This window comes from Crocodylus porosus, unplaced genomic scaffold, assembly GCF_001723895.1.
Source record: "Crocodylus porosus isolate Cpor-Errol unplaced genomic scaffold, CroPor_comp1, whole genome shotgun sequence".
Taxonomy (NCBI): domain Eukaryota; kingdom Metazoa; phylum Chordata; order Crocodylia; family Crocodylidae; genus Crocodylus; species Crocodylus porosus.
In genome coordinates this window covers 231717622-231738016 of record NW_017728886.1, presented here as the reverse complement: position 1 = coordinate 231738016, position 20395 = coordinate 231717622, and the positions used below count along the sequence as shown (strand labels likewise).

General features: G+C 39.8%; 1 protein-coding gene across 1 annotated transcript in view; it reads right to left on the bottom strand.

The window, feature by feature from the left end:
* Positions 1-9804: 9804 nt before the first annotated feature.
* SDC2 (syndecan 2) overlaps positions 9805-20395 on the bottom strand; it is a 100693-nt gene continuing 90102 nt past the window's right edge. The window contains exons 3-5 of the mRNA XM_019550849.1: positions 16354-16481; positions 13920-14052; positions 9805-12346 (exon numbers count right to left, since the gene is read on the bottom strand). Coding sequence (XP_019406394.1) covers positions 12183-12346; positions 13920-14052; positions 16354-16481 — 425 coding nt within the window. The 3' untranslated portion in view covers positions 9805-12182. The remainder of the gene's footprint in view (positions 12347-13919; positions 14053-16353; positions 16482-20395) is intronic.

Genomic DNA, 20395 nt, shown 5'->3' with positions numbered 1-20395 from the left:
GCGGGGCGGCCCAGCTCGGGACGCGACCCCGGAAGGCCGAGGCAGTAGCGAGCCGCGCTTGCGTCTGCTCGGCTCTCCGAGCCCGGCCTCGGCTTCCTCCCTCCGGCCTGGAGATCCTAAAGATCTTGGATGAAATTTCCCCGGGTGCAACGAAGCCCCTGAAAGCCGGGGGAACCGCCCCTCCCCGGCGCGGGGAGCTTGGCCCCTGCCGCGAGCCCCAGGCCTGCCGGGCCGAGCGCCAAGGGACCTCCCAGCGGGGCCGGCGGGAGGCAGCTGCACCGCTTCTCGAGCCCGGCCCTTCGTCTGCATGAAAACGTCCAGAACTGATCGGTGGCCCTGGCCCTGCCGGCCTGCTTCCGCCCCTTGCTGTCTTCCTTGCCACGGGGGCCCTCAGGCTTGAGGCTGATCGCTCCCCTGGGCCACGTAAGGGGTTGCAGATGAGTCCCCCGATGGCTAAGAAGGCCGCCTAGAGCCGCCGACACCATAGGTGGTGGTTAAAGGGAGGATGAGGTCACAGATTTTTGGTCTCGTTTCTTTTCCTTCCACTTTTCTGCCTGCAGGGCAAGATGGCTTTCCTTAACGTAAGATAGCTGTACCTTCTCCCACAAGGTGTCTCCATGTACCCATGTCCTAGGGTAGTTTTTCCCAATTTGTGATGTTAGTGCCACATCTTAATGTTTGTCCTAAGGGCGTTTTTGAAGCATTTCCTCTAGCCTATGCATGTCCTTTGTCCTTGGCTGAGTTGGGAGTATAGCAGTTGTTGTGGTAAACATGCATCAGGCATGCACGCGCAATGTCCTGCCCACCACTGCTGATGCTGAATAGTCAATGCTTCCATGCCAGTGGTGTTAGCATCGGTAAGGACGCTGGCATTTGTGTGATAATCCTCCCACTTGATGCCAAGGATCTTTTGGAGGTAGTGCTGGTGAAGGCATTTCAGGCTCTTCAGGTGGTCCCTGTAGATCACCCAAGCCTCACAGCCATAGAGAAGAGTTGGGATTATCACAGCCTTATATAAAAGGAGCTTTGTTTGAGGTCTGATGTTGTGATCACTGAACACACAGTGATACAGTCTTCCAAAGGCAGAGCTGGCATATCGGATCCTATGCTGGATCTCCTCGTCAATGTTGGCCTTTCAGAGATGGCTGCTGAGGTATGCAAAGTGTTCAACGTTCTCCAGCTCCTGTCCATCTATGATGATCTTTATTAGGGAAGTTAAGCATCTTGGAGCAAGCTGTTGAAACACCTTTGTTTTCCAGATGTTAAGGGTCAGTCCCAACCACTGCTATAGTTGAGAGAAGCAGTTAAGGGCCGTTTATAGGTCCTGAGTATGTGCAACAGCACAATCATCATACTGAAGTTCAACAATTGAAGCTGATGTGACTTGGGTTTTGGCATAGAGGCAGGAAAGACTGAAATGGTTCCCATCCATCCTGTACTCAGCACTGATGCCATGTGACAGAGGATCATGGATGATCCATAAGAAAGATGGAAGGCAGAATTGGTGCAGCCCTGCTCGACACAAGTTCGAATGGCAAAGGGCTCCATAGCAGAGCCACTGTATAGGATGGAAGCAGTCATCTGGTCATGCAAGAATCTTAGGATGGTGATAAATTTCCCTGGGCAGCCAAGCTTCAATAAGATCCTCCCTAGAACCTCACAGTTAGCAGAGTCAAAGGCTTTGGTCAAATTAGTAAAAGCCATATACAGTTCCTGGTGGTGTTCTCAGTGTTTTTCCTGGATCTGTCAGGAAAAATGTGGATCTGCCACAAAACATTATGTCATTTGTGCCTCTCAATAGTCTGAAGCCACACTGAGACTCAGGATAGATTTCCTCAGCAAGAGGTCAGTTCAGCAGAATTTCCCATGATGTGCAACGCTGGGCAATTTTTGTAGGCTTCAATGTGGTTAGTGCTTAGCTTTCACACACTGGACCACAGTTGGACAAATGTTCTTAAAGTTGTGATTATACATCAGTCTCTTCAGGATTCATATAATTAAACTATCACTGAGATCAAGAACTTCAAAAGATTCAAAAAGGTTTTGGACATTTGTATGGATGTCAAGAATAAGAGTGGATATATACATATGTTATGACAGCTGAGAGAGAGAGAGTATGTATGTTATGCACATGCAGAGTAAAAGGGAGATTCTTAATTAACTGAACTTTTAAGATTTTATTTCCCTCTTTCAGCCTTTGCAGTTTCAATGTTCCCAAGAAGTCCTGGCATTCAGCTGCTTCTTAAAGAACAAATGCCAGTGTTTGACTTCTGTATGCCTAGGGCCCTGTGCTAACTTAACTTCATGCAAACCAGCAAGGAACACACATCCTTACTGTGTACAGCAAGGCAGGGGAAAACAACAAAAATAACAATTATATGTTAGCTTCTACCCTTCCACACACTATTTCTAGCCCCTCTGCTGCTATCACAGGGGAATTTGTTTTCAACTATCCAGAGGGGATGTTGCTAGGGAGTAGGATTTATGGAACTGACCACTCAATAAGAGATGTTTGCCTGAGAGTCATTTTAAGAGAAGCCTGTTCTCCACTACAAACCTTTCCAATAGACCTTGCCTTTTGTACCACATATCTGTTGCAAGCCACTAAAACCCAGCCTTTCTGCTGCCTAAAAAAAACAACCTTCCTCTGCCACACAAGCTGACATGCAGCTCCAGCAAAATGCTGGTATAGATATTCTCCAGCAATACAATGGTGGTAACTGTAAGCATTGGGCTACTATCCCACGGGAGCTGTGTCTTTGACAACCTCTCAAAATGAAGAGGCATAGCATGTATGACATCAAACTAGCGTACACACATTCCAGAGACATAGCAACGTGACCTAACAAAAGCAATAAATATGGCTTGATAGCATGATTCCATAGTACATTACTGCAGCTCAGAGCATCAGTAACTTCCCCATTACTTTCCAAAAATACAGAAAGGATCTGAGCACACAAAGGAAGAGGTGTGTCACTGGCTTTATACAGACTGGGTATGGGACCTCATGTATAATCTGAATCTCCCCAGTGAATTTCTATAGATCTCCAGTCTTCTAGCCTGAAACTCCAGGCTACTAGAAAATCTGATTCCCATTCCCAAATAGCTGCCAGTTCGGCCACCAGCGTTCCCTATAAGCTGTGTGGCATGCGTGGCTGCCAGGAGCACCTGCCACACAGCTTAGAGGAAGCACTGCCAGCCACGCACCCAATGGAGGTTCATCCACCTTATGTTCTCAACCTATATCAAGACCTAAGTTTACTATAATCTCTGAATTTAAACTAAAGAATATTAAAGTAGTCAATGTTTCTGTCAAAGTTTTTAAAAATGCCAAACCACTGAACTGGGAGAAGTCATTGACTAAGCACCCAAAGCTGGAGTTTATTAAAGGAAACCAGATGAAAACCAGTTTTTCAAGGCTGCGGCCTCTTCTGCAAAAGTGCAGAGAAGTTTTCTTCATTTCAGTTTATTCAGTTTAGTTTATTTCAATGAACTAGTTAATTCAAGTTAGAAATCTGACTGAAGTTGAAAAAGTACAAAAGATTGGTTTTCCTCTTCTAATTTGTGTAGAGGGAGCCCCTCATTGTGAGAGATTAAGATCTACTAGTTATAAAATCTTAACATTGTGATACAGTAAATTCCATTTGCTAAGAGATAATTCTATTTTTGTTTAAAAAACACTTAATTTTAAAGACAAAACCATGTTTTGATAAACATTCTACTTAAGTATCTAGCACACTTAACATTGTTTTTATCTAACAATTAAATAGCCTTAAAATGGTGTTTTGTCTGCATTTTAATTGAATGATAAGCTATAAACCAAAACCACAAATCATAACTTAAAATTAATATTCTAAATAAATGTTATGTATCATTCTCTAGAATAATAAAATGCAAAAATTAGTACTCTAAATACATTTATTTTAAAATATTTAATTGTTTAAATATGTATATGGTGCTTTTTTCTGATTAACAAAAATAAGCACCAAGTTTAGTGTAAAAGATATATTTAGCTGCAAATCAAAAAGTATGAATAGCTACCAACCAGTGAGAAACAACCTTTCTTTAGGAAAATAAATAAAGCACAAATGCAAAACAAGATTAAAAGTAATTATTTAAATCAAGGGTTATTGCTTGATTATTTAAATTACAATTAACCTATGGTTTAAATCTCTCCCATTTAAATCAGTTCACTCAAAGATCAGAGGCTCCACAGAAGGCAGATGAGGATCTGGTAGAAATATGAGCTCCTGCATGACAAGTGGTGAACCCTAATAGAAGAGAAGATGGTTCAGAAAGACCTGAGAGAGCTGTGAACCAGGGAGTGAGGAACTAGATGAAAGGAAAGCAGTCTTTTATTCAACTTTTTACTATGGTCAAAGGGTAAACAATCTGACAAGTTGGTAGAGACTGGATCACAGAAGCAATTGTGTCACAGTTGGCTTTTTGTTTGTTTGCTTTTTTTAAATCAACACCAAGCTACTGTCATTGTGTCATTAGTACTGGCTGTGACTTCCCCTACCCCCCTTGCCCCAGTCCACCCTGAAGAAAGTCTGGTCCTAGTTCTCCTTAATCTTGCCAGACTTCAGTCCACTGTGAGAGGATAACCAGGAAGTAGAACTTTTCCCTACGGTAAGCTCAGTTTCCCACCATTAGGGAAGCCTTAAATTGCTGTTGAGGTACAGCTGTTGCCTAGCAGAAATTATTGCTCTGTATGCTTGTTACATACACTTTATTTTTAAAAATAAGAAACTTCCTCTGTACTCAGCAAAGTAACAGAAGATCCATGAGAAGAAAATAGCAGAACGCCCACAGAAAAAAATGTAAAGGATTAAAGTCACCCCCTATAGCGAACTTAGGTTCTGTTTATTTTAAACAAACAATTATGATTGGGATTATGTTCCTGCATGCTTTTCACAGACACTCCTGTCATTCAGTTTTAGAACTGAACTGTCAGAACTAGGGAGGCGGTGACAATTAATGCAACTTGACCTTCAGTCATGAGACATGGCAGGGTTCAGTACTAATTCAATCACACCATAGTTCTCAAGCCAGTACCTGCTTTCACATTAATTCAAAATTCCATGAGCTTTCCATAAACAGATTTTATTTCAAAAGAGTCAGTCAAAGCTGCTTAAGCCTGATATTCTGCACCTAATACAGATCCACATGGTAAGAAAATGGTAAATTACAGAGCATCTCTCAATAGTCCATATAGGTTTCCACTAAAAATGAAGTACTACAGCATCGCAAGCAATTTCCTTTTGCTTCCAGTGGATAAGGAGACACAACCCCAAGAAATCTCCCTCAAAGTATAATGGGAAACCTTAGATATGTACATCCTTGTTCTTTCTCTCCACTCCTCCCACAATCTTGCTGCATGCATCATAAATAGCAAAGAAGAGACGGACGGACCTCCTGTTGTCTGTACATGTTCCATTCTAGAAAGCTGGGTCAATGTCTGTGCACATCTGGCAGGAAGAGTGGCCTGCAGAAGCCGAGACACTTTCTATAACATACAATATGAATCACTACTTTTCGGTGTAGCAATCGCTTGACAAGACTTCTTCCTGGTGTGTAAAATTGACATCCACCCACCCTGCTGCATACATACTGGGTGCATCTACATGAGACATTTACTGTAGAGTAGACTAATTAGCTCCACAGTAAATTCTCAGCATCTACACGTGTGGCCCTATTAGAGCATAGGAAACTAACTAACTCCACTGCAGGTTAGTGTTTGTAAACACAGGAACTATCTTATGGTGGCATTATTTAGTGCACAGCAACAAGTGCATGGATGCTGATGGGGAAGGTTAGGGCATGAGGGTGCTTCAGTATAGGGACACCCTCCCAGCTAGCCCCATACTAGGGCACCCTGATGCTCCAGCCAGCCCCTCTACAGTATGTTGAGCTGGGTAAGAGCAGCCCCGGGCTGGCAGGCTGACCCCCCAGGCCCCTGCCAGCCGGGGTTGCTCTGGCCCGGCTCAAGGTGCTGTAGCCCAGGTGCACGTGTAAATACAGTGCCTGGGAGCAATAAATTCCAGCATAAAATGTACCAGAGGTTACTGCATTGCATTAATTTATTAATTTCATGTGTAGATGCGCCTATTGCCTCTGTAAAGTAGAAGTGCCGAGGGGGGGGGATGTTGCTGGTATTTGAAGGGAACAAAAGACCGTTTTTCTCCCACCATTTCTTTCTTCCCATTCACCTCAAATTCCTTTTTTGTGGTCATCTGTGCCCCAATCCAAAAAATTAAGCTCAAGCATAACAAGTACACAGCTGTGTGGTTGTATGCTACCCCAGACTTTCTTCCATGCTTTTAACATGTCACTTATCCACCCCCATATCTATGAGGTGCCCTTTCACATGCACATATTTTCTCCTTTCCTGCATAGAAAAGGAGGTATTTCAGGTATGAAGTGCTAAGTTGCACTTTTCTTCCATCACTTTAGATTCAGCGAAGAATTCTCTGGTGGCCTGGATTCATGCTGAAGGATAGGGTGACAACTGGGTGAGTTGGGCAGGAAACTGGGGTATGCTATCATTCCAGCTCTGCAGATTATTGGCCAAATAATTAATAATCTGAGCCTGTGCAATTTTTTCTGGCAAGGAAACCTCACCTGAAATTCTGTTCCACTGGAGTGGTTAGAATAGGATTTCCATCCCCTCTTGCATCTTTCACCCATGAAATTTAACCCAGGACTTTTCACCCTCAGCTCTGATGATCAATAAGAAGTGGATGTCTCTGCTTAAGCACATGGAGCTCCTTATCATTATTGCATGGGCTGACCCTGGGTTCAGCTCATAGGTAGAACAGGAGAACCTGCCAGATTGGTATAAAGAATGGTAAACACAAAATTAAAGTAGCACTTCTTGTGGCAGACAAGAATTAGACAAAGAAAATGCTATAGTAACAGATTCTAAAGTTTGAATCCATGGTTTACCATTCATTATTTTCAATCAGTTGCCTGTTGTAATGCATGGGTGAACCTTAAATGTAACAGAAGGCAATTTAACAAATTGCATTAAAATGGACAACCAAGCTGTAAAGCATGATTAACTTCAAGTTTTGGATCCACAGTACTGTTTAATGAGAGCAGAAAAGTTACTTTTGGTAACAAGTTTTAATTAAGTCAATTTGGTGAAGTACCAAATGCCCAGTATAACTGACTATAGGTTTAAGAAAATGAGCTATTTGCTCATTTCTCCCTAAACATCTCTGATATAGCATGAATAATACTGCTCTTTTGAAGAATTGCTAGTTAGAACAAAACATCTTCTAAATGCTAAAATAAACTTTCCACTCCATACATCCTGGGGCTTTAAGTAAAACACATTTTTAAAAATAAATTCTGTTTAAATAGAACTCCTTATTCATTTCAATGGACAGTTTTGCAAAAAAAAAAAGAACAATGCCCCCCACCCCCCGCAAAAAAAAAACCCAAACAAACCAACATATTATTGGCAAGGTATAGCCAATATCATGAAACAAATGCCCATCTATAAACAAGGGCCTCATTACAGGTTACATGGAGGTGCTCAAATGTTGATCAGTGTTAGCGCTAGGTAGAATTTGGAGTGGTCACACGTTCAGGCCAGCGGATGGGAGGCCTGGAAGATTGAAAAGTAAGAATCCCAGAGCAGGTTAACCCTTCCCTGCCAGCTCCCCCAGAATAGACAGCAAGAACAGCCACAAGCAAGCACAGGGAGGGGTAGGAGGGGCAGTGAGCAGAGATCTGGGGTCCTGGGGACAGCAGGGGTGGAATAGGCCTGTTCTGGGCCAGCAGGGAAGGTGTGGGGGAGGCATCTTTACACCAACATGCAGTCTACAGTAACACAAGCTGGATACCACTGATCAGAAATAAACCTAGGTTGGAGTGGCATAACTTTAAGCTTCCTCAAGAGTGTTTAAAACTAGGTTCAGCTGTTAAAGCGAGAACAGTCCAGGGGTTAAGACAGGGACGGACAAAGTCTGGCCTGCGGGCTGGATCTGGTCAGCAGCTGGACCCCATTTTTCATCCACCCTGCCCACATGGCTGTGGCTAGTCTCCATAAGATCCCAGCTGCACCAGTGCAAAGCTGGGATTGCCATGGAGACCAGCCTCAGCTGCCCTGGCAAGGCGCACAGCAGAGCAGAGCAGAGCAGGGGCTGCTCCGGAGTCGCTGGGATCCTGCGATGGGGGTAGCTTGCTCCAGAGCCAGGTTAGAGCCCCGATCTGCAGCCTGCACGCTCTGGGCAGGGGTGCACAGGCAAAGGTCGCAACTCTGCTCCAGCTCCTTACAGCAGTGACAGCCTGGTCTGGAGCAGGGGCAGAGCTGCAATCTCTGCCTGCACACTCCTGTCCAGAGCCTGCAGGCTGCAGGCCAGGGCTCTAACCTGGCTCCAGAGCCAGCTGCCCCCATCACAAGACCCCAGTGGCTCCAGAGCAGCCCCCTGCCAGCTGTGGCTGAGGCTGGTCTCTATGGCAACCCCAGCCTTGAGCTTTCACAGTGCAGGTGGGGCTGGGTCACCAGGAGACTGGCAACAGTCATGCAGGCAGGGGTGGCTGGGAAATGGAGTCCGGCTGCTGACCAGATCCGCCATTTTGCCCACCCCTGGGTTAAGAGCTCCAGGAGCTACCTAAAATTACTGTACAACAAGGCCCTAAGTTTGTCTTCTTATAACACCAAAGAACATTACATGTTCTTGTTTATCCAAGTACACTAAAATGTAATGATTTCTAAGAAGAAAAGGATGCAAAGAACTGTAATATGCTACAACTGATTTGTGACATGGAGAAGCAGAACTCAAATATCAAGAGTCGAAAGATGAACATGCAAGATACTTTGAATATGGACTTCAATTTTTACATGCATTTAATTTGCAAAATATAAAGGCAAAGTATCTGTTTATAATCAAGAATGAATCAAGTTAAAAAACTACATTTAAGACAAGTATAACTTATAAGTTTCAAAGCAATGGCATATCAGAATCTAAGGAGTTTTGCTGTTGCTGCAACAGTATCAATGGAGATCAGCCAAGCAGCTAACCCACACAGATATAGATGCCACTGCTGGACGGGGAGGTGGGGAGGGAAAAGCAGTCCATGGCTTGGCATTTGAATCTAGCAGCTGCCAAGCAACATGTATTTGTAGTCAGAGTGCTGCCTCCAAGGCTAGAACACTTTCAAGAAGATGAGAACACAAAGGGCAGCAAACTGAAGACCAAGTACAGCGAGGAAATTTCAGTGCAAGAAAAGAATGAAATGATATATAGTTGCCAATTTTCCTTTTAACAGCACTGCTAGAAAACAGATGCCTGCAGAAGCCTAAGCTGTAGACTGAATGAAAAACTGAAGTGATGTTTGTAAATTAAAATGGTAACTTTATTATTAAAATTGTGTTTTAACAGTATGCTGTTAGATGCTTTCACTGGAAAGGAAAACAAGTCAAAATGTGAGTAACGGCAGTAAATGTTGTTACTTTCATCTGTACAGATTAGTTCAAAATTTCAGGGGCAGGGAAGGTTTGGAAGATTGTGGTGGGGAACAATCAATAAAAAGTTTCAAATTCCTCTACATATTATAGGTGATATGAGAAGTAGCAATGTTTAAAAGAAAGGAAATAGCTCACAGAAGACCATAAACATAATTGCTGCTGCTATTAGTAAACAAATTCAATTAAAAACATACATAATAATGAATAATTGGTGTAAAGCAATTATCAAATGTTTTTATTTGTTACTAAAGTATTGTGTTGGTTAATAAAGCATTATGTAGCAACTGGAAGTAAAGGGCCTGAAACAATCAGAAGTGAAAAGGTCATTTAAAAGCACTTTAATGTTGATCTGTTTATGAAAAAAAATAGACAACTTGTCCTATGTCTAATGTTTATAGCTATAACTACAGTAGTATTTATTGCACCTTGAAGAAAACTCCATCTACGATAAGTAACATGGGCTTCAAGAAGACTGGATGTCAGACTGTACAAATGAAATATTAGTTTAGGCATGGTAGACTTTATTTTGGCACTTTAACAAATGCTTTATTTTACAGCAGTGGCACAGCATTTGCCAGCAATATTCCTTTCTTGGCACAGTTATTCCAAGCAGTTATTTTACTAATTGAATTTCACTAAATATTGCACAGTAACAGACCTGCTAAACTCGTACCCTGTTTTTAACTGTTGAACATGTATTGCTTTGAAAAAAATGCCAATACGAGTAAATAATGAAAAAGCAATATATTAAAATATCATGGCACAGGATACCTTTAATTTTTCCTAAATGACTACTTAATTTGGGGCAGCAACAGATACAGGTTACACTGTTTTTCTTTTCTTCTTTTTTTTGAACTAGGAGTTTTATTTAAAAGCAATTGATATATACCTGTGAGAAGTAGTATAGTTAAATCTTCTCCCTGAACTATTTTGGAAATTAAGAAATTGAAAAAGAGGAAATTAATAGTCCTGAAGACAAAGCTACTTGTTTGTTAAAAGCATAACTTAGGCAGGCACACCACTTTCGTCTCCACAAGCTATCTGAATTGTAACCCAAAGGCAATTACAATTCTCTTCTATTTGGAATATTTCTGCCTTCTCTTATAAAAATATTCCATTTATCCCAAGGCAGACAAGGTTCTTTGGATGAATCTGATATCTTGTATTAAACCAACTTAAATAGCTGGAGAAAAATTTCTTAGCAAGCTTTTGGGTTTAAAAACCCTTCATCAGGGTTTATCTCAATTCTTCTGTTGGTAGAATCAAAACAAGGTTCTTCAAAAGTTATAGTAAAACAATGAATAAAGAACCGATATACATAATAAATGAAATTGTGTACTCCTCTGAATTTTACAGTACTGAAAGTAACTTTTGCATAAAGTACACGTCTGTGTCAATACTGCCATTAAGTATAATGCAAAGGTTGAAACGCTCATAATTCATACACCAGATGCTAAGCTTGCTTCCAGACAATGAAATATTACGGGTTTTCCTGTCACTTTTGCAAAACTGTTCCAAGCAGCAGCCTCATCAATAAGCTTTTTTTGGTCTTTGGGTCCCAACAGTATTTTCCAAGATCTAAGGAGACATAATTTGTGACATTAAACATAACCAAAAAGACATAAAATGAAAAATGTACAAAAGTATATCACAATGAAATTTTCAGTATTAGGCCACATGATTTATTCAGTAGTGTTTATGTTCCCAAATTACAATTTATGTCTATCCATGTAAGACTACAAAAGTTACCATTAGAATTGTCTGTGCTTATAAAATACCAACATTTTCTTTTACTGTTATATACTCATTAACACCAGTCTGCGACAAGTTACATATAATCATAGGCACTTCAAAGGCTTTAAAAGACGTTTACAACTTAAATGCATTTTTAAGAACAAAAATTTAAACCCCTACTTGTACCTTCAAATTGCAAGAAATTAACAAATACAGTGGCCATAGAAATCTGCAGCAATTTCTCAGAATACTGTTAAGAGTCTTTGGGTTTGCTTAGATTTGTCAGTAGCTTACTCCAAATCTTCCTTAAATAAGATTTGTTTAGTAAGGATACGACTAGACAGTTTGTAATTGTATTCCAATTTTACACATTAATTTGCTGTTACAAATCTCACAGAAGCTACAGGTACATTGAGAAACAATGCAAAGTGTAAAATTGATATTCTGACACTTAAATTTATACGAAGTGGAGGTTAAAGTTTACATAGCTGAAAAATTACACTTACACTATAAGGTACCATTATCTGAATTATCTGAAGACAAATTGCACCATGACAACTACAAAAAGGCATATTTTTTGGAAACAGATAAATTAATGAAATAAAAACTAACTTGTAAGATCAATCCGAGACATGCTGACAAAAATTAAACAACTTTCATTGAACCATAGGATAAAACAATCATTTTCATCATCTTATATTTATGCATAAAGTTTTAAAAATGATTCAGTGAACATCAATGGTTTTATAAAATAATGCTTTGCCACTGTTATTCACAGAACACTGCAAATGTTAAGTCTTAATTTTACATTTTTAAAGGAATACATGAAAAGTTTTAAATACAATGGGATTTTTATCATAAAGGTGCCATAATGGCTCTTTAATGAAAAAGATCTTCATTATTCTATGCAAAAGCTTTATTTAAAAAAGTTCAGTGATCTCATAAATAGAGACACTAAATAGGAATTTTATGCATAAAATTCCTTAGTAGGTGCCTTTTGATAGGCAGCACTGGATGGTTTACGTTCACCGAGGTCATAGCTGCCTTCGTCCTTCTTCCTCATGCGATATACCAACAGCAAGATGAGGAAAATTGCAAAGAGAAACCCAATAACTCCACCAGCAATAACAGCTGAAACAAAATGAACAACAGTTCACAATATGCCAAAATAAGATGAATAGCTCCAAATTTATTTTCCATTGCCCAAAATAAATTATTTACTATTTATTTATAATTAAAACAAACTGAATCAAATTAAGCAAATTAAATAAGTTCCTAAAATAGCCCTGTTTAAATTATCTGACTGTCAGCATGACAATATGGTCCATAGTTCTAAAGATGCTCAGTAGCATAAAACTCTTTTAAATTAATTATGCTCTTAGAACAATCACAAAGGTGGTTGTATATAAACACTAAAACCTCAGGTGCTTTCACATTTCCATTTAAAAGAGGGATGTAATCTTTTCTACATTAAAAATTGCTATTCAGTTTCACTAAGGAGAATACAGATTACAGTGGGCCTCATAAGGACACTTCAGGATAAGAAGTGGTAATAATAGTTTGTCCCAGGACAGTACAAAATGTATTTGAATGGCTGTCTCATTGCATTAATGGCAGAAAAGTGGCAGTGCATTTAGCTGCCCACTAAACCCCAACTGAAAGGGCAATGTATACATATGCCAATCCCAGGACTTGTGTTGCAGGACAAATGCAGGCACAATTTGTCCCAGGACAAATGCAACATCTGTTCCTAGCCCTTGAGTCTATTGATCTGTGATGCAAAACTAAAATTATCTTATGGCTTGAGCAAATGTTTGTGGTTCAAATGCCAACACCCTTTTCTGTGGCATGAAGTATAAATAATCACAATTCTAGGCCCACTTTATATGCCAAGTGTCAACCAGTTGGAGGTTACCATGAGCAGAAGACACTGAAACAACTAGAGACATTCTGCTATGTGTATTAGTGTGGTAAGTGCAATTCCATTCCATCCCACTTCAATCCCTGAGAAAAACATCAATACAAGCAAAGGTGTGTAGATCTTGCTCTGGTTCGCTGCTTTTTGTGACTTAATCCTAAGGCTAAAGTGGAAGCATGTTACAAACCTAGAAGCGATTACACCTTTTCCAAGATGCAAGGAGGATGGAATATGATTTTACTTAGGCATCTAGCATGGGGAACAAGAATTTGCTCAAGGTTAATTACCACACATGGAGCTAACAAGCTATTAAACAAACAACCCCCCCGCCCCCAGTGAAAGTTGCAACTTTCTTTATGGCAGTATTTCCCTTTGTGTCCCACACAGCATTTCCCAGACTGAGTCTGCAAGAAACAGGGATGAAGTAGGTATAGATCTTTGCCCAGCAAGTATCTTGGGGGGTCATTTGAAAGCAAGTTTGAATTGCAACTTTCTGACTGACTGAGTTTGGGAAGCCAACAATACTCAGGAGGCAGTATTCAACTTTAGGAAGACAATACATTGCAAATAAATCAGCAAAAAAAGCTTGGGTCTTGATTACAGAACTCTGGAATAGTCCCATCTAATTCTCCTCAGGAAAATGTGGCTGCTCTGTAGGTACTTGTGATGCTCAGGAGGAAATATGAATTTTGACATCTATAATTATTCTGCATGTAACATCTCTATACTGTCTATAGGTTTTCCTGTAAACATGTTAAGAATGGGATTGACCTGTTGGCTCCTTACCTGCTAGTACTTCTGTTCTCTGAAAAAGGTTTTCTGAGTGCTTCTCGGTAAATACATCAGTGTCATCACTTAGTTCATCCTTAGTTTTAGATTTCGTCTCAGGCATTTTCTCTTTGTCAATTTCTTCAGGTGACTACGGTAAGAAAAGAAATTAAAAAGTAAAGCTCATATTACACAAGGGAAGTGTGATATGTCACTCCTTTCACACTGGCACCACAAAATTGTAACTCAATTTGCATGCGTCAAAACACAAAGAATGTAATGTTTTAATAATAGGGAAGTATGGTAAACACTGTAAATCAATACAACTGTCATCACATTGAAGGCAGTTCAGGCTTATGTCAACATGTGCACACATTAAAGTGCATTAACACTGTGTGCATGAACTGATGTGGGAGAGGTAGTCCCAGGTCAGTTCATACTCAGCGTTAATGTGCCTTAATGAGTCTTCATGTGCTTTAATACGTTTTAGCTACTTGTGCCTAAATTTGATACCTGCTTTTGCAAGTATCAAATTTACCCATAAATAGCCTACAATTTTCATTTTTAAGGTGCATCAAAGACACAAACGTGTAGACAGGTACCTTTAATGTGCCTTAAATTGAGATTTAGCATCTTAAATCAGAACATGTAAAAACACCCTCCATGTAGTCATTTAAAATGCTACCTCTGTCTGGAGGCCACATCCCTGGAAGGGAGGCACTCTTAATTAGCTTTGATTCAACTCAAATCGTTTTGATTCAGCAATGGCCTTCCCCTTACTAGGTTAATCTGATGGAACCAATTTTAAAAAAGCAAATAAGCAGTTGTGCTAAGCACACAGTTAGGAAGGATAACTAATCCTAGGAAAGGCAGAATGAAGTCAATGAGGCCTCATTAAGGTGGCTGTGGATTCACCAACATTACAGATTTTCACTGCAAGATAGGATGAGGCATCCAAGCAGGTTTTACAAAAAGCTAGGCTGAATATTCTGCAGTGCTATGTGAAGAGACGCATTCACTCAAGAAGGCCTCACTTTAACAGTATTCTATCAATAAGAAATTGGTTGACGCCTGATATTTACTGGTGCAGCTAACTGTTGCTCCCAGGAACCATCCCCATTTCATTTACTGACAAGGGTGCAAAATAACCTTTCCCTGAGGTTTAACAGCCAGTTTGCTGCTGTTGTGAGATTGTACCTATATGCCTACTATTTTAGGTTAGCTGACTCTCTGTTTTACATTTCTACACTAATTAAGGTGTAGTTTAAGTTGTCACCTCCAAGGCCTTTGGAGCTCTGCCTCTTCTCTTCTCCGCTTGTCTCATAAAATAGTATTAACACAGGAAGAGGATTATACACAGCAGCACACAACACAAACTTCATTTTGTGTATAGAAATTTAACTGCTTATTTTGTTGTCTGCCTAAAAGCTTCATGCTTTTGTCAAACAAATTAAAACCAGACAATAAAAGATACACATTAACCTATTTAAGATGGTATCAAGTCCAGTACTTTCAAATGCCAGGATTATTTAATAGTAATAAGTGATCAGGTTTGCTTTTCTAAAAGAAACGTCAGCTTCTGCTCATATTTTACTAGACATAGCATACAATATCAACAATAAAAATTCAGCACTCATCCCTATTAAAATGGTTCTGTGCACTTGCATTTTTAATACAATTCTATTTGATTTCTATATGAGGAAGTAAGATATAGGGTAATGATGTTTAGTTTTCATGAAAATTGAATGGCCTTCACAACTACAGTGAAAAATGCTCTAAAGTCACCAGTAACCAACTGACACACTCTGAAAATGGACCAATTGATAGAGGGGAAACTGCTTTCCAAATCAAACTTTTACCATGCGTGAGTTAAGGTGGGCATCCAAAAATCACTTATCAGACCACCACAGTTGTTTCTACAGGCAAAGTAGGAGTATAACACAGACAGCAGTAGCATACACATCCCCATAGTGCCCTGCTGACATGCCTCCAACCTAAGAGGCTTGTAAGTATGAAGGGGAATTCTCTCCATAACCATGCAATCCTTAAATCTATATTTTTAGAAATATAATGAAGGCACACAACCTTGAGTTTTAGCAGAAAGCTTACCCCGGACACAGAAGGGCAAGACAGAAGAACAAATGGTTAAAACTGTATGTTCTTTATGTTCACCTATACCTATGTGTTACTGAGAAGTTGTGTTCTCTTGTCCTTGATGATCTTCTTTATCATGAAATCCAAAAGTTAACATATAAGCTGCCTACACAGAACGTTGAAACACCTCAATATCACTTGAGAAATTTTAGTATTTTTTTTCAAATGGTGATAAATTTCTAGGTAGAGCAATCAGTTAAGTATATTTTTAAGTCATCATTAAAGTATACAGAACTATATTTTTAGAACCATCTAAAAAGTACTGCTGTGCTGCACTGCTTACAAACTGTTCACAAACCTTTGTTTGTGCAGGTATCTTGGTCTGTGTTTTCAGTGTGGTTGTCTCAGCTTTAGGTGCATCACTAGTTGTTATCTTTGGAAGTGTTCTAGATGTTGTCATCACCGTACTGTCTTCATCTTCAGCTCCTAAAACAAAACAATACTAAGACTTTCTCTTCACAATATTTACCCATACATATTTTATCTCGACTGAAGCAGAGATCTTACCAAAAATGGACAAAAAAAATTCTTTACTTCTCCCTGTTCATAACAACCTTGTTTTGCCTCCAAACATTTGAAAACAATCCATTGTAGTTAACAAAAATGTTTCTGCTATACCCTCTCTGTCAGTCACCAGGTCTTTAATCTGTACGGTTAATGGCAGCTCAGTTCAAAACACATTTTTTTTCTTTCAGAAGAATGAATAAAGGGATGCTTCCAACATCCTTTGGAATGAGATACTGGACAGAATTCTAACATTTTTTGTAATGTTAGAAGGAGCGAGACAGATGGCTAATCTTCTCCTACACTCTACTGAAGCAAGAGTGGGGGTGGGGAAAACAAAACATTTTTGGACCATCTCACACAGTACTCTTAATTGAAGGACACTGTGCTACTCTTGAAGGATTTCAGGTACTCAGAAATCTACTGGGTAAATACAATAAATACAAATGCACATAAGGAAGTCCCGAGTTACACAACATACAACTTTTGAGTCTCAAATTGGAAGTTTTTGTTTGGGTGGTTGTTGTTTTGCTTGTTTTTTTTAAGGAGAAGGAATAGAAACTGACTGAATAAGAAAGTAATAAAATTTGGAATGCCAGACCTATAACTGCTTGGGTTTGGTATTATATGAAGTAGGTTCACAAAACACTAAGATTAATTTGGAAGAATTAAAAAAAAAAAAACAAAAAAAAAAACCACACCTTTATTTTTTAATTCATTACATTTAAATCTACTAGTGTGGAAAAACACTAAGAAACGCTTAGAGACACTGTAAGTAAGATACAAACAAACCCTCTAGAAAAGATGGCTGATCATATTGTGGATACACAAGAGACTGCTCAAAGACTAAAAAAAAATCCTATTCAGAAGCAGAAGACTAGAATGGTGGCCTTTAGCAAAATGTATCCATGCTTATGTGAAAACCTTTCTTTGAGTAACAAGGTTCATAGATCTGTTACATGTATTTTAACCTGCTTGTAGCTTGGGAGCAGAAACAAACCTGTCAATTACTGGCAATGCCTGAATTCCCCCCCAGAAAAAATGTACTACTCTCCAAAATTAAAGATGACATTAAATATGTTTTTGGGGGAAGGGAGAGGGGGAGGAATAGGAGAATGTCTTATTGTGAAGTATGGTTAATTCCACATAACAAGCAGCACAAATCCTTCAGTGTCAACTACCATCTCTATTCTGGTTGACTCAGATCCTAGGGTAAGAGGAAGCAGATAGTATACCTTGTTTATTCAATGAGGGGGAAATTTTCAGAAACACAGATATATTTTCCTATACTTCATGCTAGAGGTCCACAAAGCAGAATGCAACCTTTATGGCTGCCCAGCATAAGAATCGAATTCATCCTTTAAATATGGGCATCCAAGACAAGGCAAAAGTTTCTTATGTAGTATGTCTTCCATTTTCTCCTGGGGACTACAATGTGAAGATTTCTGCCAAAGAAAGAGAATAACACTAGCTAAGGACGCTATCTGCAGCATTTGGTAATTGGCAATTCACTGACAAACTAGGAGGGCATTTCCATTCACTGCCAAAGTAGGAGGTGGAATCTGACTGGGATATGCCCAGTTCTACTCCATATTTTCATTAACAAGGTGGATGATGGAATGCAGTATGCTTAAAAATCCAACAATGACATCAATCTTGAGGAATTTGCAAACACTGTGGAAGACAGGACTACAAATCAAAATGATGTTGATAAATTGGAGGAATGGCCCAAAATCAACAAGATAAAATTAAATAACGTCAAATGACAAACTGCTGCCATTAGGGAAGAAAAATAAAATGTATACAAAATAAGTTGCCAAGCAGCAGTAAAGCAGAAAAGGATCTGGAGGCTATACTGAATCACAAACTAAGTAAGAGCACAAAATGAAATGCTGCTTCTAAAAGGCAAATTATGGAGTGAATTAACAGGAGTGTTGTATGTAAGGCACGGGAGAGAGAGTCTGCTTAGCTCAGTGAAGTCTTGGCTGAAGTCCTCTGCCTAGTTTGGCCATCACACTCTGAGAAAGGGGAGAAACAGGAAAGAGTCCAGAGGAGACCAACAAGAGTAAGAACTTTGGAAAACATGACTTATGAGTAAAGATTAAAAGACCTGGGCTTGTTTAAACTAGGAGGAAAAAATTACCTCACTTCTTCCAATACATAAAATATTGCTATAAATTAGAAAGCAGTGATCAATTGTTCTCCTCTTCCCCATGGACCAGGAAGAAAATTAATTAGCTTATTTTATACCCAAGAAGATTTAAGTTGGATAGTAAGAAAAACTGTTATGTTTTGTTTTGTTTTTTCTAACTATAAGACTAGGGAAACACCCATGCTTCTCTCCAATTTTGAGTCTAGAAATGGAAAGTGAGCAGGTTGCATCTTTCCAAACTGAAGTGGATAGATGATTTCAAACATTCTGTGACCTTTTCATGGTTGCTGAGTCTGGTAATGGGACAAAGCTGTTCCTGCAATTCTTGCACAGCTCCATCTGCACAATGTCCAGTGACTTCTTGTGATCAAAGTTACAAGAAACCTTTGTCCTTCCAAGCTGGGAGAGTCTGATACTACTCAGGGGTATAACTTCAGTTAGGTCTGACTGAGCAGAAGGCAACTAGTGAACCTATAGTTGTTCTAGTTACCACTTGCCAAGAAATATTTTTTCATGTTGCACTGAACAGATAATCTTCTTCCCAATAAGCTTGAAGCCTCAGCTTTCTATAAAGCCTGTTGGCTACTTGCCTTACCATAAATGTGCTTCAAGATGTATTTACCACATATATTCCACTCTTGGTGTGCATGCATCTGATGCATTTCAAATCAGAATATTTTGGTGGTAGCATGTGGGGACCACACAGAGGCCCTGAACATTCTAGTGCTCCAAACTGGGGCATGAAAGGTGGAGTTTGGAGCACTCCTTTGCTAATGCAGAATTCAAATGTTAAAGACTCCATTGAAGTGTGCAGGAAAGACAGGTCACAAGCTATCTAGTCCCATATGAACATAAAGATCATGTTCTGAGAACATACAAAATTTGCAGCTTGCCTCCCCAGTATGTGTGTGACTTGTAAATGAAAGATGGTAAACTGGTATATGAGGATTAATGACAATCTTAGCCCCCAAAAAATGATCCTATGGGTGACCTTATCTTTTTGGAAAATCATACATGGAGGAGCTCAATTTCCCCAATTATTCTATCTGATGGTTGAAAACAATGTTTTTATCAATTACCAGTTGTCAAGAACTCAAAGCTATGGGGTGGAAGAAAAGGGTGGCTCCTTAAGTCCACCAGATTTGCATTAAGGCCTCATTAACTGGGGAAACATATGCACAAAGTGCCTTAAGAATCTGATCACTTTGGGGGGAATGCAGCAAAGAAAAATCTGTCTCTCTGGAGATGGGGTTAGTATGCTAATATAGTTACTGAGCGCACCCAAATGGAACTAAGAACTGAGCTCTTTACCGTCTGCAAGCAATCAGAAATAATTGGGATTTGTGTGTCCATAGAATATAACTAACGTTTTTCCACCCCTCCTGAGAACTTGTTCCACTGGGCAGCCTAAAGAAATCCTTCCTACTAAAGATTAAAATGTTTTGAATGTTAAAAATAATAGGACCTCTCTATGTTCATCATCCAGCCAGCTTTCAGGCTCTGAGGTAAAGGAACATCTACAGTAAGATGTTTTCATTCTTCCCAAGTAGGGACCAGAACAACCACCTCCCTGCTGGGCCCCCCTCAGGCCCCGGGGGAGGCACACCTGGGCCACGGGTTAGTGAGGATTTAGTTAGGGAGCTTCTGGAGGGGTTGGACGTATTCAAGTCAGCCGGCCCGGATG